This window comes from Gorilla gorilla, chromosome 14 (assembly GCF_029281585.2).
Source record: "Gorilla gorilla gorilla isolate KB3781 chromosome 14, NHGRI_mGorGor1-v2.1_pri, whole genome shotgun sequence".
In the NCBI taxonomy this organism is placed as follows: domain Eukaryota; kingdom Metazoa; phylum Chordata; class Mammalia; order Primates; family Hominidae; genus Gorilla; species Gorilla gorilla.
The window spans coordinates 41,984,195-42,007,505 of NC_073238.2; the positions used below are offsets into that span (position 1 = coordinate 41,984,195).

The 23,311-nt window shown below is 40.8% G+C and overlaps 1 protein-coding gene and 1 long non-coding RNA gene across 7 annotated transcripts in view; one reads left to right on the forward strand and one right to left on the reverse strand.

The window, feature by feature from the left end:
- POLR1D (RNA polymerase I and III subunit D) overlaps positions 1-8,782 on the forward strand; it is a 46,900-nt gene extending 38,118 nt beyond the window's left edge. For all 6 annotated transcript variants that reach the window (XM_063697235.1, XM_063697234.1, XM_063697232.1 and 3 more), the window contains one exon: positions 7,058-8,782. In XM_063697235.1, the coding sequence (XP_063553305.1) occupies positions 7,058-7,325 (268 nt within the window). In that variant the 3' untranslated portion in view covers positions 7,326-8,782. The remainder of the gene's footprint in view (positions 1-7,057) is intronic.
- A 10,848-nt stretch (positions 8,783-19,630) lies between these two features.
- Positions 19,631-21,950, reverse strand: LOC129526184 (uncharacterized). The gene is made up of 3 exons (XR_008670798.2): positions 21,881-21,950; positions 21,034-21,785; positions 19,631-20,316 (listed from the first exon to the last, which is right to left on the reverse strand). It is a non-coding gene; the product is annotated as an uncharacterized lncRNA (long non-coding RNA).
- Positions 21,951-23,311: the final 1,361 nt, after the last annotated feature.

Genomic DNA, 23,311 nt, shown 5'->3' on the forward strand with positions numbered 1-23,311 from the left:
AATGCAAGTGGGATGCCATTTTTTATTTTATAAAGAAAGAGACCATTTGGTGCTATATTCTTCCTTGGATGTATTTCAGCAAAAGAATCTCTTTAGAAGCTGTTGTTGACAGATGCTTTAGGAGAAGCTGAAATATTGGCTCATATGACTTCCTTTTAGTCAACATAAAGGAATTTATAAGCATAAATTTCAGAAATTTGCCCAGCTTCGTTGTCTACAAAGCTGTTTTTATTCTGGTCACATTCACTTTAGCTTATCTACTGCCCAATATAATTTCTGAGTCTAGTGCCTGTGGAACTTCAGCCTTATACTTGGAAAAGCTTATATTTTGGCAAAATAAATCCTAAAGGTTGAATTGAGAGAAAATGATTCTTGAGTTCTCTTAACCCAATTGTTTTAAGGGGAATGACTTTTTTTTATGCTTTTCTGTTTGGATTGAGAGTCAATCTAGAGATATGGAAGGAAGTCACCCATCTTGTTCTTCCAGTTTATGTCATCAACTGTTGATTATTGGAAACTAAATAATTTATCCAGTCTTTATCCAGACATGTGTTTATTTATTTATATAAATATTCACAGGGCACCAGCAGGTATGTTAAGAGACTGATCATGGACAGCAGTAAAGAAGACTCACTTTCCTGGCCTTAAAGTTTTTAATCCCCTGGTGGATACAGAAACAAGCATCAAGTGATCACAGTGTGGCATGCCACGCTGACTGTGTTAGAACCAATGAGGAGGGGAGCAAGGGCTCACATCTCAGACGATTTGTGGAGGAGGCTCTTGGCAATATTTTCAGGCCACAGAGATCCAAAGCCTTTATACGTATAGAACATGAAACCCAAAGAGTTTTCCTAAAGCCCTGGCTAGCGAATTGCTGATGGGACTATAACTTGGCTTTCCTATCTGTCACTTAACACTCCTTGTATGGCATCACTTCTCTCTGTGGATTATTGTCTGATAACATGCTGAAATGCCAATGCTTACTGCCCCTGCTTCCCACATTCCTTTCATATCCAGTTATGAAAGTGAATGAGAGAGCCCTGAATGTGTTACTGTTAGAGCACATATCTATGTAAATGATTTGCGTTGCTGAGGGAGCTGGAGGCCGAGGATTATAGCCTTGCAAACTGTCTCAGTGTGTTACTATTCACGTATCTGCTTCTGAACTTTGACTTCCCCTACCTTCTGTTCCTCTTGGTAGTCTGCAAAGACAGAGACACATAAACAGATAGCTTGGTATATATCTTTGCTACAGTGCTTAGCATAATGCTTTGCATATCTCAGGTGTATATATATATACACACATACACACACACACACACATACATATACAGACAAACACATGTCAATGATTTTTTATTACTTTTAGGTACAATGTTGGAGACAGTCATTGAACACCCACTGTGAGCCTCAGGACTGTTGTACACAGTAATTAAGGGTTAACAGTTTACTAATAGGGATTATAACACCATAAAAAGCATTTTTCAGGTGGCCACATGCTGAGGCATTTGATTGCCAAATTATAAACTGTAGCACCATGGGTGGTTTTGGTAGTTGTGGCAGCATTAAACAACAAAATGAGTTGTAATCAACCACAGCATCAAGATAAAAAATATTCCCCTTGTTTCATGCAGAGTTGGGAGAGTTAGGCCTCTGCTTCAGTCTTTCTAGATGCATTATTCCAGACCTACATCCATGAGAGTGCAAAGACATGTACAGAATGGAAGATACGCTATTTGCTAGTATGGGAATGGATTTGTCCATAGAATAAAAGAACGCATTGAAGTGCACTGCATGGAAACTTGCTTCCATGACTCCAAGGTGTCTATTCCCTAACCATAAAAATAATTCTTATTTCCCACTACCTGTTCGACTTCACACATCTCAGAGTCAGGCATGTTTAAGGGACTCTCCACCTTTGTCCTTGGCCGTGTTGGTGACTCTCCTGGGCTCCTGAGTGGCCAGCTGTTCTCAGCAGACCTGTCACTGTGTGTGCATCTGCTGCTTCATGCCTGTCCTGGATGAGGAGCCTTAGCCACAGCGTGCTGACAAGCTTTTCACCTGCGGTTTCTTTCTTGACTGCTCTGTTAATTGGCCATCTGGTTGGACTGCAGTGAGTCTTTCTCTGCTCCACTCTCTCTGCCCCATTCCAGACTCCCTGGTTCCAACCTGGCTCCACATCTTACTAGCTTGGGATGTGGATAGGCGCTGTACCTTTTTTCTTTTCTTTCCTTTCGGATGGTGGCTGTGGAGATGAAATGAGGCAACATTGGTAATGGAATAGCACAAGGTAATTGTGTCTTCAATGTACCCTGTTGGCTGGTGATCCTGTGTCACTCTCAGATAGGTCCTATTCAGGAAATATTTTAGAAGCAAAAGGTAGCAGGTCTAAATCTGTGGAAAGTTAGATATTACTACCTCTGTCCTTCAGCAAGAGAGACAAAAAAGATGAAAAGCTTGTAATTCTAGCCCCAGTGAGTCTTCGTCTCTCCAGTGGCAGATTCTTGAGCAGTCAGCCTTTCCCATGGCATGTGGAACCCTTCCATCACAGCTTCTGAGCCCACAGGTTTGAAAGTGAAGGAAATTGCTTTCCTTTTAAAGTTTAACCTGGATAGAATGCCAGATCTCAAATCTGACATTGTGTCATGGGTACTTTCCAAAGCAGATTTAACCAGTCTCATGATATTTAGGGTTTATATCCATTTATGTTGTTAGCACCTTAAATCTGGTTCTTACCATGTGAGCTAGCATAACTTTCTAGAAACAAAAATAAACTAAATATAAAAATAACTAGCCAGGGTGAGAAAGTCGCCCCCCAGGTCAGAGCTAAGACAGGAAATCAGCTGCCCTGTCCTGTGGCCTCCTCCAGTCCTTCCCCCAGCACACCTTTTGGGCATAGACAGTGACAGACAGTGCAGACACAGCAGGCAGCCGTGGCCTATGATCTTATGCTCAATTTCAGGGCTCAGATGGTTACCCTAAAGCTGATACGAGAAAAGCCAGGAATGGTGGCGTGTCTAATGCCAGCTTATCATGTCATCTCAAATACTGTGGAAGATCGGGGGAGGCGGGAAATGGCAGTAAGAAATAATTTCCTAATGTGATGAATGAGAAGAGTGAACTTTTCTAAAGAGTTAATGTACAGAGCATGAGCAGAGGATCCTAAAACTGGAAGGGACTCTAGAGATCACCTACCTACTTCAACTGTTAGTTTTACATCTGAGGACAGAGGCCTAGAGGGTTTGTGGAACAGTTGGAAATACAAATGATAAGCTCAAAGGTAGTATGTAGTAGCCTCTTGATCCCGGTGGCGATGGAGAATTGAGATAGCCTGGAATCTGAAACTTCTACAAATACAAATCTAACCATGTTAAAAGTACCAAAACTTTTAAATTTTAACCCTTTTTTTGGAAACTTATGTAAAATGTCTCATTAACTTTTAATGATGGCTTACTTTTTTCTTAATCTTTTCTTTCATAGAGATTCTACTCTGTTCTTGATTAACTTATTATCACAGGTGATTTGAGGCTTTGGGATATCTTGAGTTGCCATCTTGCAGAAATTCCGGATGTATTAGCCTATTTGAGAGCTATGTGTACTGTTTCTCATGAAGAGAGAGTAAAATAATATATGTCCACCGTCCTTTTTCTAAAACCTTTGTATCCAAATAAGTCTCTAATTTTAGATATTTTTACATTTTAGAAAGGTATTACAGCACAGATAGCATGTACTAGACACCCCCCCACCACTACTCTGTACTTGTTCAACATGGTATCATTTCTTCAGCAAAACATGAATGTTTATATTAAATGGGATAAAGACTATATAAATAGCCCAAAGTCAGGTCAGATCAAGTTTTGCTGCCAAACAAACTTTGGTGTCATAAAAATAACTTGGTTTTAATAGGTTTTTAAATTTTGGAATTAGGGATAAGAAATTGTGGACCTGTAGGTAACATTTATTGCAGTTTGCTGTATGCCAGATACCATGCTAAATGCCTTATGCATTATCTCATTAAATCCTCACAATAACTTTATAAGGCAGATACGTCTGTTATTCCCATTTTGCAAGTGGGGGAAACGAATGCAAAGAGGAGTTAAGTAACTTGCTTGTGATCACACAGCTAATTAAATAGTAGGCTGTGAACCAAAGCTGAAATTAACCAAATGCCTTTATGTGTCAGGCATTGTTCTGAGTACTTTACATGTTCTCATTCATTTGATCTGCATGCAACCCTTTAAGATAGTCGCCATTATTATCCCCACTTAACAGCTAAGAGGCAGCAGGGAGATTACATAACATGCCCAAAGTCCAGTCTGTTAGTGTGATTCCAGAGCATGTGTGCCCAGCCACTGTCTCATGTAGTGTGATTTCTCAGCAATGAAACAACCAACTGTGAGATTCAGCAAAATTAATTTCTACCTTAAAGGCCAGAGAAGCTCTCCCCACTGATTCCCTCAGACATTGGTTTTGATGTTGCCGTCCTTAGACTTGGATCTATTCTGTGCAGATTTTGGAATTTCTTTATATAAAATGATTTACTATATGTACCTTCACATCTGTTTGCAACTACTGTATCTCATTGCCCTGCCCTATTTATTAGTAGAGTGTGAATGAGCACTTGTCATCACTTCTAAAATGTGTACTGGCATGCCTGGGAGATGTCTGACTTTCAAACCCCACCTCCACCCCACCCCAGTAAACCAAGATCTCCTCAGGCCACCCTTGGCTATTTACCTAGAATAGAATCCCAGGCATAACCAACATTAAAAAACTGCATCTTTGATGTCAAAAGAGATGTAAATGCCAGTTTTCTTGTGGAATTATTCTATAAAACCATCTCATTCTCTGGCTAACTCTTTGGGTCACTATGTTGAGTCAGTGGGTTACACTAGCAGTTGGAAGATAGGTGCAGTCCCCTCTGCCTCTTGGCGTGAACGCTGCAGTTAGTAGCAGGGCTTTGCTCACCTCGAGGAAGCATTTGGTTTTAAAGATGATCTGACGTTGAAAACAGCAAAATAGAGTGGAATTCACCAGTAGTTACCAAAGGTTTTGTTCTGAGATCCTGGATTACCATCACGTCTGGGAAGAGTACCTTTCCTTGTTGTTTAATGCAGAGAAGAATTGGCCAGTTTACCACCACTGAGATGGCCCACTTCAGTGAAAAGACCCCAGAATTCTTCTGTTGCTGGACATGTTTCACCAGCTACTCCTAGCCCTATATATCCAAGAGACATATGTAGTTCATTTGTCCATAAAAAAGATTTTGCTCTTGTAGTAAGCACCAGGCCACCATTGCCAAAGATAGGCCCTCTAAGCTTTTTACTCTCTGTGATGGAGGGTAGTTTTTCCTGTAGGCTGTCTGTGTTACGCTGTTTTGGAACATGCCAGTGTTTAATACTGTTCTGAATCATTGCTGAGTTTGCAACTGCTGTGGGTCAAGTGTCTTCACCAAAGCAACGCCTGCATTCAGTAGTACCCTGTCAGACCCTGCAGGAGAACTCGGCTTGCCTCTCATCACGTGCCTGCCTTCCTGCACAGGAATGTCCTAATGCCAGCGTGCCCCCAGGAGGTAGAAATGTCTTTACCTTGAGACTACTAAGGCAGCGTAATGCTAGTGTACCTTTTCTGGAAGCTCTGTGAAGCTCTATAGTTCGTACTTGCAGAACTGTTTTTTCTTTGTTTTTGCCTTTCTTCTTTGCCCTTCGTCTCATTCACTGTGGCTTCTAAACTCCAGAGCTGTCACCACCTCTGAATGTTCCCACTATTTCTATTGCACTCCACTGTCCTTTTCTTAAATTTTCTAATTTTCCACTGTCCTTTTCTAAGTTTCTCCTTGTTCTAGTTCATTCCTTTGTCACTTTTCTAGCCTGACCATTTTTCTCAGATATTTTCTCTGTCCTTGTAGGCTTAAGAGCTACCTATTTGCAGCAGGAGGTATTTTCTTGTTTTTCTTCCTTTTACTTCCAGATTCAGTGCCATTTTGGTTTTCTGAGGTGGTCTGACCTCTGTGAGTGAGGCTATGCTAATGCCTGACTGCTTATACTTCACCTGTACAGTACTAGTCCCCACAATTCCTATGTGGAGTGTTGTTGGCTTGATTTTGAAGTATTGTTTGGGGTTCTCTGTAAATCAAAGTTTTATAGAAATGTGGCTATTCTACATTCGTTTTTGTTTAATACCAGCCACCCTGAATAACATGATTTTGAGAATCAGCATACTCCTAAAGTAGCCCATCATATGGCAGACACCTCAAGGCTAAGAGAAATAGGAACGTTCTCATTTGTATAGGGTCATCTTTTTGAAAATGAAAGATTTATTAACACCTGAAAAAGATAATACATAGTATATAAGTAGATCTAAGCACATTAATTAGCAATTTGATTGGTTGCAGCCTCTCCTAGGTAAACTTGAATCATGAAGGTACTGAAATATATCCTGCACAGAAATTCACCAGGGCAGGAGATTGAGTAAAGTGCTCCTCCACAGAGCATAGCCTGGCATCCTGAAATAGAAGTGTAAGAATTTTTTTAAGTAAAAGATTATTGCATATTTATGGATTCTTTACACAATTTTTTTTATTCTATAGTAGATCCTTTAGCTCCTGTATTTAATATACAGCAGAATATACTTTTTAGTTTCTTTGGAAGGGAACAGTTTTCACTGTCTGGTAATAAAACGCAAGATGCAATAAATTTAATCCAAAATAAGTTACAGTAAAATAGGGCACTTACTAGTTTGAAAGAAAATATTAAATGATTATGTTAGTTCACAGTGTGGTCAATACCTGTACATATGAACTTCAGTAGGAAATTTAGTCCCAGGAAGGAAGAAAGGTTTAAAGTGTTCCAGCCAGTCTTGTCTCAGGAATTCCAATCGTCTTTTTTTCCCCCTGGTACTCAGAGTTTACACTAGGTGGCATGCAAGGAAAGCTAACAAATTCAGAAACTCGATTCTGTGGGAGCAGGATTCTTTGGTACTAATCACGATAGTGGGTCCAGCTTTGGAGTTAACCATTTGATTTGTGATGGTTTTTCTTTTCTCCTCCCCACCCCAGGATGAAGTGTCCTCTTGCTAGCACCAATAAAAGATTTCTAATTAACACAATTAAAAACACATTGCCCTCTCATAAAGAGCAAGACCATGAACAAAAAGAGGGCGATAAGGAACCAGCGAAGAGCCAGGCCCAGAAAGAAGAAACCCCGAAGAAACACAGAAGCCATCCTTACAAGCACAGCTTCCGCGCTCGAGGTTCCGCCAGTTACTCCCCGCCACGAAAGCGGAGCAGCCAGGACAAGTACGAAAAGCGGTCCAACCGGCGGTGAGGCTGGAACCAGGGCCAGCCAGCCCTGCGGGCCTCCGTGCCCCTTCGGGGTGCGGTGTGCGGAGAAGGCGTGAGCTGGCAGGGCAAACACCTGAGAGTGACTTTGACAGTAGGTCCTTTGTTGTTTTTAAAGAGGCTGCTGGCCACAGGCAAAAAAATGACCTAGCAGCTCTTGAGGAAACAAGTACAAAGGAGGATGTCTTGGCAAGTTTAAGCTACTTCCGCAGTGTAGTAGACTTACGTATTGTTGTTTATCTTGTTTGGAAGTGTGTTTCAAAATAAACATGTCTAGAATTTAAAGTTTTCAGAGATTGTTAAAACTGGTTCCAATTTTTTGGTCATTTCTCAGAAAAATAAAATACTTAAAAATTCTATATTTTACTTTTTGGGGGTATCACATTTAAAATTTAGAAATCATCAGTCCAGTGACCATATTTATGAAAAGCTGTAGCCCTCCAAGGTCTGGGAATTTATTGAGAAGTTCTTTGATAGCTCTGCTTTTGTTTTTCCTTAGGTGAACAATGTAGGAAATCCTCAAAGTGGCTTTGAATTTAATGCTCCACTTCAGTTACCAGAGGTTAAAAATGGGTTTTGTTGTTTCCTGTGCATTCTCAAACTCATTTATTAGATAGAACAATCTTTCTATATTTAATTTTTTTAATATATAGGTCTTAAGTGGTGCTTTAAAAAGAACCCTCACAAGTTAAAAATTAACAGTTGTTTCAGTGCTAGATCTTACCAGCTAAAGACTTGTGATACCACTATATAGTATAGTTGTTCCAGAAATCTTCATTTTAAATAGAAGTGTTTACAATGCCTTTTTTCCCCCAGTATCGGTTTTCAATACCTGTTTTCATATACAATTACAAACCTTTCAAACCTGTATTCCTTCTTTATACTCAGGAAAATGTCACCAAGCACCCTCCTCCCCAGTCCACAAAAGGAAGAAGATGAAGATTCTGTCTCCCTGTTCCCCCTCCCCAGTTTTCCAAAGTGTCTGAGCATATGCCTGGCTGTCCTCAGATCATCACCATGCCACATCCCTGCTCACCACTTCCTGGCAGCCAAGAAAAGCCCTTTCTACATGCTAGAAGGAAATACATCCAAAAAGTTAGCATTGGAGTGTTAGAAACTAGAATAGACCTCTCTGCCACCGAGCTGCTGTGTCACACCCTCAGCCTGCTAGGGAGTGACAAACCCAAATCATTCTTGATCCACCCCTTCTGCCACCCCAGATCCCAGGGACTCATCCTGTGACTTTGTAACCACACTCATTCCTTTCAAACACAGAGGAGGAATTATTGCTTCATCTGACTTTATTCAAATCTAGTTATGTATTAGCCTAAATTATTTGTGCAAAATTTGAAATGTTTTTTATTTAAATATTAGAAATAGCACAAAGTCATGGAGTTTTTAAAAATTGTTATAATTAAGTAAAAATAAAGCTGAATTGTGTCATTTGTGTATGCATTCTGTATTTATTCATTATTTATTTATTTATTTTGTTTGAGACAGAGTCTCGCTCTTTCCCCCAGGCTGTAGTGTGATGGCACGTATCTCAGCCCACTGCAACCTCTGCCTCCTGGGTTCAAGCGATTCTCCTGCCTCAGCCTCCTGAGTAGCTGGGATTGCAGGTGTGCGCCAACATGTGCAGCTCATTTTTGTATTTTTAGTAGAGAGAGGGTTTCGCCATGTTGCCCAGGCTGGTTTCGAACTCCTGAGCTCCGGTGATCTGCCCGCCTCGGCCTGCCAAAGTGCTGGGATTACAGGCGTGGGCCACTGCACCCAGCCTTGCATTCTGTATTTGTAACACACTGACAAGTTCATTATCCTTTAAAAGGGAATGACTGAAATAAACACATTTTTGTACTCAAAATTAAGGGAAGCTTTTTAGCCTAACTATACTTACCTTTCTTCTTTAAGTTGTGTTAAATGACAAGTGGCCTACAAAACCATTTTCCCTTTTAAAAGCACTGTTCTATTTCAGAAAAGTTTATTGGAATCTTTAGGCTTCTATCAAGAGCAGCCATAATTTCCGGTCTAAAAATGTCAAGAGAAAATTATCTATTTTTATTCCCTATGTATACAGTAGATGTTAGGGGAGGGATTGGTCATGAGATACATGCACCAGCCACCTCCTGTTTCTGTAGTTAACATACTGGCGCTGCCAAGAGCTCTCATCCGCCTGTGTTACTATCTGATCTCCATTGTAACTATATTTAGAGATCACAAAGCCTGGGATAGAGGTTAGAGAAATTGAATCTTAGTCCTGCCTCTGCTTCTGGCTAGCTTCAGGCCTTATCTGGGTCACTTTTCTGGACTGCATTTTTTCATCTGCAAACTAAGATGTTTGGAGTGAGTCTTTAACTTTCAATAGGTAAAGAAAGAAGTGCAAATAGCCCTAAATTTTAGGAACTGCGTTCCATGCTTCCACTAGAAACCATTAAGACTTAAACACAAATGCAACTTGACATAATTTTTTGTTTTATCTCATATTAGAAAACATAGCCTGTAAGAAATATAAGCAAAAAGCTATGGTTCCTAGCCATATCTGGTCACCTATTGGTGGCTAGTCTTTCTGAATCGCCCATGTATGAAGGGGGAGGGACTTAGGGTAGGTCCCTCTGAGTATGCAGTTTATAAATTTTTATTTGGAAACACATGTTATAAATCTCAGTGGGTTTTACTTTAGGGCTCAGCAGGCTAAGCACTAAAGGACATTTCCTCAGAGCTGATTCTGGAAGATGGCTGTGGAGTTTTGAATTTCCCTGTGGACTTCTTTTTTGCTGAGAGGTTGGCAGGGGGGCGGGGGGCACATTGGCATGTCTGCTTCAAAGCATAAAAAATGCTTTGGGGTAGCATTTATTCTTTCACTGATTATTCAAGTGACTTAGCATGGCACTTACATATTTATTTATTTTTTGAGATGGAGTCTCGCTCTGTTGCCCAGGCTGGAGTGCAAAGGCACGATCTCAGCTCACTGCAACCTCTGCCTCCCAGGATCAAGCAACTCTCCTACCTCAGCCTCCCGGGTAGCTGGGACTACAGGCATGTGCCACCTGGCTAATTTTGTATTTTTAGTAGAGACGGGGTTTCACCATGTTGGCCAGGCTGGTCTTGAACTCCTGACCTCAGGTGATCTGCCCACCTCGGCCTCCCAAAGTGCTGGGATTACAGGCGTGAGCCACAACACCCAGCCCATATTTTTACAATTAGTTACATATTCGTCATTCATAGAGGTCATGCCATCACCTTAGAATCATAAAGAGTATCTGGTGGATAAGCAGTGCCTATTTAATAGACATTATATGAGGTGGGTTCCTGATGAAATGAAGCCTCATCACTTTCCTAAGGAGTGTTCTGTGTCCTGGGATCCAGTATAGAGGACTCCCCTCCCCAGAGGAGCTGAATCTAGGAAACCCATAAATATTCTCCCTATGAGGTGTTTGTAGGCTGTATTGGAACTGTGTGGACAGTAACAGTGATTGTCTATCACCTGTGGCCAAACACTGTTATATCTTTACCTGTGTCCAGGTAGTTATCCCACAACCCTATGAAGAAGATGCTATTCACCTTCATTTTACAAATAAGGGAAACTGAGGATAGATTAAAAACTTTGCCCAAAATCACAGAACTAGGAAGTGGCAGAAATGCTAGCTGAAGCCAAGACTCTCTGAATCAAAAACCCATACTCTTTCCTCTACCCTATGCCAAACTTAATCCAAACTCGGCTCCCTCAAAACACAGGACTGGAGGGTCGTCTCAAGGTGTATATGCTCCATGTCTTCCCAATTTAAGAACGTAAAGAACTTTTATAATCACTGCATTTTGCAAGCCAAAATCTACTCCCATAGATCGGAACATGGAAGCCCCAGCAAAGAACATTTGTATGGGGAACTGTTTCCCAAGGGCCAGTGTAGACAGCGATCTGAATCCAAGAGAAAAACTCTCACAACTCTTGTGAAATGGTTAAATGGCAGCTAATGGAATATAGCTATGGAAAACTAAAACCTCAGGTGAAGCCAGTATTTTAGATCTTCCATGTTTGAATTTTTTTTTCTCCATCCATAAGAATAGTGAGATTTGGGAGTGAAGAAATCCTTGGGATGGGGCCTCTTTGATACCATAGAAAACATTCTATAATCCAAGGAATTTGAGAAACTATCTCTTGGAAAGCCATGTCAGCAGATCATAAATTGAGCCTCACCCATGGCTCTTCTGAGTCTAGATACTGAGAAGGTTAGTTTGCCAAGTGGAAACTCTTGTTCTCAACATGGAATAGATGCCCAGGAAGCATGCCCTTTTACACACAGGAACACATAAAGAGGAAAGTAAATTAATCCCCATTAAACTGGCAAGACAACACTGAAGGCAGAATTCAAAGGCAACTTATAAATTTTTATTTGGTAACCCATGTTATAAATCTCAATGAACATTACCATGAAAAGGCCAATAATAAACATGGATTTTGGAGCATCATTAATAGTAAGATGAAAGATGAACTATTTCTCCCATCCATATAGTCCTGTAATATTCACCTTTGGTTTCGATAACTTATAAATACTCTCTATGTGAAACAAATACCAGATATAACACATCATATGAAACACCTGAGGGAGACATTTCTCCTCCACATAAATGTATAGCCTGCCCTAAGTGGTGGTCCCTTGTCCTTCCTGGATTGTTTTTTCTTATTAATTCCTCAGTGGTAGCTCCCTCAAGTTGAACTAGTATATACTGTCCAATTACAAGCCCCTATCTACTCCAAATTACACTTATCAGTCTGCTAAATACTCCTTTCAAAGCTCAGTACCAATTTACAAAGAAAACTCCACAAGACTTATTTTTAATCCCATATCCTGCATGAAGAACAGACCATTGGTGTACTCATTCATTCTCTCACTCAGTGAACACTTAGAGAGTCAGGAGATTATGACAAGCACATGCTGGGCCCAGACCTGGACAATTTAACCCCGTTCCCAAAATCTAGGCCATGCTTGTGTCTTCCATATTTAAAGCTACAGAGTATTTGTTCAGTATGATACTTGCTTCCTGAAATTTTTTTGGCCCTGCCTGCAGTTATTCTGATCTTCCATACTGGTGAAGCAGTTGGTAGTTGTTCATCAGCACAAAAACAGTGCAGATTCCTTCATTTTCATTTTGTTAAAGAGTCCAAATTTTCATTTTGATGAATTCTGAAAACATGCATCTGATGAATCTTAAAAATATGTATGTGAATCTCTAAAGTATTAACAGCAGACACAGCAGGCAATGTATAATATATAACCAGCTCATGTAAAACTACTAGAAATAAACTAAGAGCACAGTAAAAAAAATTGGTAAAGATGAAATGCTCATGGAAGAGAAAATACAACTGTCCAATAAGCATATGAAAAAATGTTCAAATCAGCAGTAAACAAAAAAAGATGCAAATTAAAACAATTTTTTTTTACCTTTCAATTTAGCAAAGACTGTGAGGTTTTTGTTTTTGTTTTTGCTGTTGTCATTTTAAGTAATTCTTCTGACAAAGGTGTGGTAATGCAGATACTCAAAAAATTTGTAAGAGGGCACAATGGCTCAGTATTTCCAGAAATATTTAAAATGTTCTCTTTTGTTGACAAAGTACTTCTTCTAAGAGTTTCACAGTTGGTTTTGTGTTTGGCTTCAGTATTTATCTGTTATGGGTTGAATTGTGTCTTCCTCAAATTTATATACCGAAGCCCTCACCTCCAGTACTTCAGAATGGGACTGTATTTGAAGATTGGGACTGTAAAGAAGTAGCTAAGGTAAAAGACTGTCAGGGTGGCCTCGATCCAATCTGACTGGTGTCCTTATTAAAAAAAAAAGAAAGAAAGAAAGCCAGGTGAGGTGGCTCACACCTGTAATCCCAGCACTTTGGGAGGCCGAGGTCAGGAGTTCAAGACCAGCCTGACCAACCTGGAGAAACCCCGTTTCTACTAAAAATACAAAATTAGCCATGCGTGGTGGCACATGCCTGTAATCCTAGCTACTCAGGAGGCTGAGGCAGGAGAATTGCTTGAACCCAGGAGGCAGAGGTTGCAGTGAGCTGAGATTGTGCCATTGCACTCCAGCCTGGGCATCAAGAGTGAAACTCCACCTCAAAAAAAAAAAAGAAAAAAAGAAAAAGATTTGGATACACAAAGAGACACCAGGGGCTCCTGCATGCAGAGGAAAGGCTATGTGAGGATGTGGGGAGAAGGCTTCCATCTGCAAGTCTAGGAGAGAGGCCTCAGGAGAAACCAACCCTGCAGACACCTTGATCTTGGACTTCCAGCCTCCAGAACTGTGAGAAAATAAATCTGTGTTGTTGAAGCCACTCAGGCTGTGGTACTTTGCAATGGCAGCCTAAGCAGACAATGTAGTATCCTTATCTAGATGTTTGCTAAAACTTTCTTCTGATTTAATCACTGGGCTTCTGTTCTTGTTTTAATTATTCTGCTTTAGAACTATATGAACAAACATAGTAATAATTATATCAATGTAAAAATGAAAATAAATCACAAATGTCTTTTCTTACATGTTAACTATGTTCATTTCCCCATGTTCCCAATGCATTATGAGATTGGGATGCTGTTTAACAGGATGCAGTATGTACTCTGAATTAGTGACCAACAAATTGTTTTTTCTCCCAAAGCCAGGACACGACTAGTCTGGAATCCAAGAGGAGGATGTGGCAAAACTCAAAATTAAAATTAATGATTTACTCTCAAAAGCATGTGCTCAGTCTCCCTAAATCTCTGAGCTCTGCAGATCTGTTTTAGGATCCAGTGGAGAAAGGGTACTACCAGGGATCATAAAAGCAATGACACTGAATTGGAAGTTAAGACTGCCACGTGGCAATCAACCCAAATGCCCATCAATCAACAAGTGGATTAAGAAACTGTGATACACACACACACACACACACACACACACACACACACACACACGATGGCATACTTCTCAGCCATAAACAGGAATGAATTAATGGCATTTGCAGTGACCTGGATGAGATTGGAGACTATCATTTTAAGTGAAGTAACTCAGGAATGGAAAACCAAACATCGTATATTCTCACTCATAAGTGGGAGCTAAGTTATGAGGCTGCAAAGGCTTAAGAATGACACAGTGGACTTTGGGAACTCAGGGGGAAAGGGTGGGAAAAGGGTGAGGGATAAAAGACTACAAACAGGGTGCAGTGTGTACTGCTCGGGTGATGAATGCACCAAAAACTCACAAATCACTACTATAGAACTTACTCATGTAACCAAACACCACCTGTTCAACCAGTAACGTGGGGAAAAAAAAAGACTGCCACATCTGCCACGTGGCAATTTCCACCTCCTCTTTAGGATCACACTCTTGAATGGGGAATTTGACCCTGAATATTAAAAGAAAATCGGATTGGCACTCTATCTTGGAAGCTGGAGAAAGCTTAAGAGAAATCCTGGTACACCTCCATGTGGGATCATGCTCAGGGGTAAAGGTTAGTGGAAGACCAAGCATCAAGTAGCCATGCCATGTAGACCAGGGGCATGCTTTGCCCATATAACACCTTTATGTGAATGGGAGCAAGGTGCCTGCTTTGGGTGGCTAAATTCTGGAAGCTATATGCATTGGCAAGCTGGATTTTGCCTCCATTCGCACTCACATCTGGGCGCCCTTGTGCAGGTTCCATCACTTGGAGTTCCAAGTGGCAGCCTTGACATGGACTTTACGGACTTTACTTCATGAATGAAAGTTTAGGTTACCCCACTAGACAAAGAGTCCCAGTGAGCTAAGGTGCTGGCGGAAGGCAACTGTTTCATGGAATGGGAGAGAACTCAGAAACACCAGCTATGCTGTTATAACCAGCTAAAGAAACGAAGACTATAACTTTTCATGATTTAAATTATTTTTCTTGATCTTTCTTTCTCCTTTCCCTTACTATTGTATATTCAATGCGTTGCCTGTGGTTTGGTTTATACCTGAGTCCACAGAAGTGAGTGGAGACTTGAGACAAACTAAAAGTAAAGTAAATCAGCTGAGGTGCTGGAGCTCAGTAGTCCCATGACATCACTTCTAGAAGCAGTAGTTGGGTGTGATGCTGGCTCTGCCAATGATGAAGTGAGTTTGTATGTAGGACAGTTACTTGGATTAGACTGGGATATTTTTGGAACTCTGTGTGTCTCTCTGTTTATGGACAGTGTAGGGGTGGACTGAAATGACCTTATCTGCCCAGTACCTCTTCCTAGCCTTCATTTTGTAATGGAGCCTGCCCCAGCCATAGAGGTGGGTACGTGAACCAGGCTGGGCCAATCAGACAGACTACTTCACACCTGAAGTCAAAAAGGGTTTATCCAAGGATGGGGATATGACCAAAGGAGGCTCAGATTAGGCCTATTCTCTCAGGAGTTTGGAACCTGAACAGAAACATACAGAGAGAGAAGGCAGTTGGAGCTGAAGTCATTGGATGTGAGTGTCTAAAAGAGATGGTCCTTGTGTTCCTGCTGCTAAGCTCCCCAGAGAATCCTGTTCTTGTCCTTTCCAAAGCTTGGTTGGGAAGCTGTTCACCAGCATCCTTCCAATAACTTCCCTTTGTGCTTAAATGTATTACGTAGATTTCTATTGCTTGTAGCCAAAGGACCTTTGCTACTATAATCACTATGCAAGGATTAAAAAAAAAAAGCTCCTAGATATTTTAAGAAAAATAGCAATATACAGAATGGTATGTATAACATTACCATTTGTATAAGAAAATAAAATGGAACATCTTTGTATAGATATGGTAATATATCTGTATACAGACATACACATACCATTCTTTGCATAGAATACCTCTGGACCAATACTTAAGAGACTGTAAACAGAGTGGGAAATGGAGAGTGGAAGGCATACCTCCAGTTTTGCTGTTTCCATTTGATCCACATAGTTTTGAACCATGAGCATTATCTTGAAAATAGTTATTTTATTTTAAATAAATGAATTAAGTATATTATACTGCTATCATTTGGATATTTGACCCTCCAAACCTCATGCTGAAGTTTGATCCCTAATGTTGGATGTGGGGCCTACTGGTTGGGTGTTTGGGTCATGGGGGCGGATTCTTCATGAATAGATTTATGCCATCCCTAGGAGGTGGGGGTGGTGAGTGAGTTCTCATTCTGTTAGTTCCCATGAGAGCTGGTTGTTACAAAGAGCCTGGCACCTCCCACTCCTTGCTCCCTCTCCTACCATGTGATCTCTGCACATGTGGCTCCTCTTCACCTTCTGCCATGAGTGGAAGCAGCTTGAAGCCTTCACCAGAAGCAAATGCCGGCACCATGCTTCTTGTACAGCCTGCAGAACTATGAGCTAAATAAACCTCTTTTTTAAATAAATTACTCAGGCATTCCTTTATAGCAACACACAATGGCCTAAGATATATGCATTTTGATGGAAATTATGTATTGTTATGTGAAAAAAGCAAGCTGCAGAACTTTAAGCAAAATATGACTCCATTTGTGTGTGATTTCTTAAGTGTTTGTGTGTGCATTCACATGTGTGGGAGAGCATGGCCTAGTTGTATGTACATGGAATACCTTCTACTAGGCCCCACCTCCAACGCTGGGGATCACATTTCAATGTGAGGTTTGGAGGGTCAAATATCCAAATGTTAGCAGCATATACATCTACTTAATTCATTTATTTAAAATAAAATAACTTTATTTTTAAAATAATGTGCCCATGGTTCAAAACTATATGGATCAAACTGATGTCTTATGTACATACAACTATGTACATATAATACATAGAACTATATGTATCAAACTAATAGCAGTGGCTTTCTCTGGAGTGAGAGGAGATAGTATTATTATTATCATTATTATTATTATTATTATTTTGAGATAGAGTCTTGCTCTGTTGCCCAGGCTGGAGTGTAATGGTGTGATCTCAGCTCACTGCAACCTCTGCCTTCTGGGTTCAAGCGATTCTCCTCCTGCCTCATCCTCTCAAGTAGCTGGGATTATAGGCGCGCACCACCACACCTAGCTAATTTTTTTTATTTTGGTAGATACGGGGTTTCACCATGTTGGCCAGGCTGGTCTCGAACTCCTGACCTCAAGTGATCCACCCGCCTTGGCCTCCCAAAGTGCTGGGATTACAGGCATAAGCCACCGCGCCCAGCTGAGACTATTATTAATACATTTCTTTTCTTTTTATGCATACTCTTAAAATATAGATGTATATAAATTTGTAACAAAAAAAAATCTGTAAAGAAAAAAAGAAAGAAAAAGAAATGTGTAGGGAGCAAACCCAGTGACTTATCCCCACCCTGTTCAGTTCTTTTCCCTCACACATGTTCACAAGGGCTCAAAGTGGTGACATCACTCACATGTTTGTGGTGGTGCTGGGGCTAGCAAACCTATTGCACTGCCGGTCATATCAGAGTACAGCACATGCAATTATGTACAGTGAATAATACTCAATAATGATAATCAATAACTATGTTAGTGGTGCATGTATTTACTATATTTTTATTGTTATTTTAGAGTGTACTCTCTACTTATTAAAAAAAAAAAACAGTTAATTGTGGAACAGCCAAGCAGGTCCCTGAAGGGAGTACCCCAGAACAAGGTGTTGGTATCATAGGAGATGATGGCTCCGTGCGTGTTATTACCCCTGCAGACTTTTTAGTAGGACAAGATGTGGAGGTGAAAGACAGTAATGTGGATGATCCTGCTCCCATATAGGCCTAGGCTTACATGTTGTGTTTGTGTCTTAGTTTTTAACAAAAATGTTTAAAATGTAAATATGTATATATATATATAGTTAAAAGCTTATAGAATATAGAATAAGGATATAAAGAAAATATTTTTGTATGACTGTACAATGTGTTCATGTTTTAAGCTGTGTTATTACAAAGCCAAAAAGTTTTTAAAAATTAAAAGTTTATAACACAAAAAAGTTACAGTAAGCTAAGGTTATTATTGAAGAAAAAAAATCTTATTTAATAAATTTACTGTGGCCTAAGTATAAAGCGTTTCGAAAGTCTCCAGTAGTGTACAGTCATGTGCTAAGCCCTCACATTCACTCACCACTCACTCACTGACTCACCCAGAGGAACTTCCAGTCCTACAAGCTCTATTCATGGTAAGTGTGCTATACAGGTATACAGTTTTTTATCTTTTATGTTGTACTTTTCCCGTTTTTTCCTATATTTAGGTACACGAATGCTTGCCATTGCATTACAATTGCCTACAGTATTCAGTACAGTAACATGCTGTACATGTTTGTAGCCTAGGAACAATAGCCTAGGTATGTAGTAAGCTACACCATCTAGCTGTATGTAAGTGTACACTCTATGATGTACACACAGTGGTGAAATCATCTGGGCCGGGGGCGGTGGCTCACGCCTGTAATCCCAGCACTTTGGGAGGCCGAGATGGGCGGATCACCTGAAGTCAGGAGTTCAAGACCAGCCTGACCAACATGGTGAAACTCCATCTCTACTAAAAATACAAAATTAGCCGGGTGTGGTGGTGCATGCCTGTAATCTGAGCTACTTGGGAGGCTGAGGCAGGAGAATTGCTTGAACCCTGGAGCTGGATCGCACCATTGTAGTCCAGCCTGGGCAACAAGAGCGAAACTCCATCTCAAAAAAAAAAAAAAAAAAAAAAAAATCATCTAACAATGCAGTTCTCAGGATATATCCACATCGTTAAGTGACACATGACTGTATTTGACAAAGTGCTCAACATCGTCAGTAATCAAGAAGTTGCAAATTAAAACCAAAATGGGATAGTACACACCCAACAGAAGAGCTAAAATTAAAGAGACTGGCAACTCCAAATCTCAGTGAGGAGCTAGAGCAACCAGATTTAACATATATTGCTGGTGGGAGAGTAAAATGGCATAATCACTTTAGTAGTTTTTTTTTGTTTGTCCGTTTGTTTGTTTTTTGAGACAGAATCTCACTCTGTCACCTAGGCTGGAGTTCAATGGTGCGATCTCGGCTCACTGCAACCTCCATCTCCTGGGTTCAAGCGATTCTCCTGCCTCAGCCTCCCAAGTAGCTGGGATTACAGGCATGTGCCACCACACCCAGCTAATTTTTGTATTTTTAGTAGAGACGGGATTTCACAATGTTGGCCAGGCTGGTCTTGAACTCCTTACCTCAAGTGATCCACCCACCTCGGCCTCCCAAAGTGCTGGGATTATAGGCGTGAGCCATCTGGCCCAGCCTTAGTAGTTTCTTATAAAACTAAACATACACCTACCTCATGACCCAGCAATTCCATTCCTAGATAGCTACCCAAGAGAAATGAAAGCATTTGGTCACAGTAAAACTTGTACAAAGTGTTCCTAACATTCATAACTGATAATTGCTTCAAAGTGGGAAAGCCCAGAATGTGGCATGTACATAAAATTGTAGACCTGATGAAGATGCCATTCAGATGCCCCTCGAGAAGGATGGGCTGACCAGCTGCAGGGAGTGCAGTCAGCAGGTGGCTTCCAGCTCCCAGCTCCTCAACATCAGTCTGAGCTGCAGAGAAAAACATGCCCTTCTGGGCGTGGCCTGCATCTGGTGACTGAGCAAGGTGGAGAGATAAAAGCACGACTGTTTCGGCTCCACATGGGAAACTGGCAGGCAGGACTTCCTCCGAGTTCCCCACTGGTTTGGCAAGGCTCTATCTGGCCTGCAGGGCAGTTCAACCTCTTCATCTTCCTCAACTTCAATTGTGCTTCTGCCTGCTTCCTTACACAGGTGTTGATCCCTAGTTAGCTTCTTGCACCCTAAACTCTGTCTCATCATCTGTGTCTAGACAATCCAGTTTGCTGCAGTTGTGTCTGGAAAGAGCAGGCAATCAAATGGGATTTTGGAGCTGAATCATTCACCGCCCAGCTAGCAATGTGGACACCTTGCACAGATGGTGTTTCCATTGTTAAAACTTCAACTGGTGGTGAATCAGGAAAGTGGACTTCTGGAAAGGGATGCACTGCAGAGGTGATGCGTCAGGTGCTTGAGAATTCTGGAAGAAATAGTAGATACAAGGATAAGGGGATTCTATGGCTATTGCCTGGTGCTAAAATGACTTGGGAAGCATGGAAAAAGCAATGGCCCCTGCTGAGTGAAACTGAAATGTCATTATCAAATAGCTGGTCTTTCATGAACTTTTACCTCTAGTCATAGCTGTATTAGGAAAGAACTCAAGTTCCAGGTATTCGGGGGTAGAGCCCCTCTCTGCCCATAAAGTGCAGCAATAACCCTATTTCTACTTGTTAATTAGGAGCAATCACCTCAGCAAACACAGCACCTCCACTTTATGCCAGTTGATTCACTAGGATCAGAAGCCACAATGGCCGTGTGGTTGTCTCACTGGACCCATTGTTGAGTCCCCTCTAGAAGCCTGCCTTCTTTGTCAGGCCTCTAAAGAAGCAGGACCTAAACCCAGAATAGGAAACAACATTTTACAAGTGAGTCCTTATGTGTCACAGTGGTAGGTACCACTCCTACTTTCACCCCTTGATTCTTGGACCCATTTTTTCTGCTTATGCACCATAAGAAGAGAAACTGTACCATATATTGGCTGTTGTATAGAACAAAACCCTAACTTCACTTGTAAATCTCCAAGTTGATATTATGAATGAGTCATCAAAAGGCCATTCTACCATTCTATAGGATGAGTGACTTCTAGCTGATGGTGTTTATTGTAAGAACAGTGAATCCTTTGAGCATATTGAGTCACCTTTTTGCTGTCAAATAAATTTCTGCCAGATGCAACATTGTAAGGAATAACATGATGGTGAATAAGACACAAAAAATATCCATGGATGGAGATGCTAGATGCATGGTGGACAGGAAAGGCAAATCTATATTCAGAATGTCTACTTCAAAGAGGATAAATTACTGCCCTCTCCATGATGTAAGGAGTCGAGTGCAATCAATGAGCCACTAGGAGATTGGCTGGTCCCTTCAGGGCATGGTGCTAAATGGTAGTTAGCAAGTTGGATACTCTGCAGTGGTAGTGGTAGTCAGATCAGCACAGTGGCAATATCCATGGATGCCTAATCTCCAGCCCTGCCACCATGACCACATTGTACACAAACTCCTCAGATGTAGTTCACTGAGATCTACACAGTGAGTCATGTTGTCCATTTGGTTAGTGAGATCCTCTTCTACCATGGGCTCCCTCTGGCAAACGTTCATGTAAGATATCAATTTATCTCACGCTGTGCATTCTAAGAGGTTTGGCCATATATCTCTTGCGCAAACTTCCTTGTCTCTAATTCTCTGATCTTGTTTCTAGCATGTCTCTGACCATCTGGCCAAATCATTGTCCAGTGACTATGAATCAGTATAGATATGCACTTCTGACTTCTTCTTCCATTTAAGTTAGACAACCAATGTCCTGCTAGATGTTCTGCCCACTGGGAAGATTCCTTTCCCCAATGTCCTTCAGGGCCACCCATGAGTGGGGCTGTAATGCTATATCCATCCCTACAACCAGCAGAAGAAAGCTGTAAATGAGACCAGAGGGATGAAGGAGATGAGCAGGACATCAGGAAGTCTGAGCCACTTCTTCTGAATCCTACCTGTCAGGTGGTGCCTGATCTTCAGGATCCTGCCTTCAGGACCTGCTTTTGCCTGATCCCATATGAACACTTTGTTTGAAGGTAAAGTGCTGCTTCATATGCCCAAATGTATGATGTTTGGATGACATCATAATGGGCAGTTCATAATGAGCAGTTTGAGTCATATGTTCAGTTAATGCCCTATAATCAAGTGTTTAGTCCCCACTCAGACCCAATAGACATCTAGGAACTGTTTCTCAAGAGGAGATTAGCTATTTGCTCAGGAGTGTATAGCTTCTTTCAAACACTGTAACTGGAACTATAATTCTTCCATGAGTTTGCCCAGGGCTCAATAGAGTATCTTCTACTTCAGACATATTAAGTATCACTAGATTTGCTAGATCATAAAGCCTGAGGATGATAGTCACATTGTGCATGACCCAGCTAGGAAGCATTCTCTTGCTCTTGATGCCACTCAGACCTGCTAGCTTTACATATTTCTTGGTAAATGGATAGAGAATCACACTCAAATATGGCAGAGTAGGGCACTATGGAATTTGTTGTCCTAGTCCAAGCACTTTAAAACAAAAGAATTACTTAAAATACGTCAAGACAACAGGCATAGACTTGAACTGTTCCAGGCAAATAAGTCACTCTAGACATATATTGCCTCCAAGATTCAAAGAAGCCCAGCAAGGATTTTGATTTTCTTTAAGTGGAAGAGGATGCAAACTGTTGTGTTACCCAGTCAATGAGCTATGTTCAGATTTTAATTATAGTCTTTCTATTCTCTCTGTGGTTCAAGGGTTTTTCCTGAAGGAAAACAAATGCAGTCTCAGTGTGAGAAGGGTAAAGGGATTACCCATTGGCATCTATGACTGAGTAAAGACTACCTTGAAGTCTTGAAAAACTGCATGAAGATACAGGAAAAATAACCTCAGGACTACTTGTATAAGCTGGAAAACCAGCCAGCTAATATAAACTGTATGATACCTAAGTCCTTCTCATGCCTACAATTTAAGTTTGTTGTCGCTTTAAGCCTTGTTTTCCTTCTATTCACCTTGTCCACCTCCCAGAGGTTTCTCTTACACTGAGGGTGAACAACTACAGCCCTTGGAAAGGTATAATTACAGATAATGAATATATATATATATAATGAATGGATTTATATATCCATAGAGAGTGGAGAATGGTGAGGGAAAACAACTTTTATGGCAGATATTCTGAAAACTCTAAAAGAATATTGTCATTACCTTTCTTTGCAAGTGTAAATTTTTTCTGGTTTACTACCACTCCATCTGTTTTCAAAAATATACACCTGAATCACTTTTCAAATTTATACTATATGTTTATTTATATATTAGCTAGTTTATATGTAGAAAGGTAGGGTGAAGATCTTGGGTTGTACTTGTGTAAAAAAGAACCTGTGAAATTAATGTACTAAGAACTGAA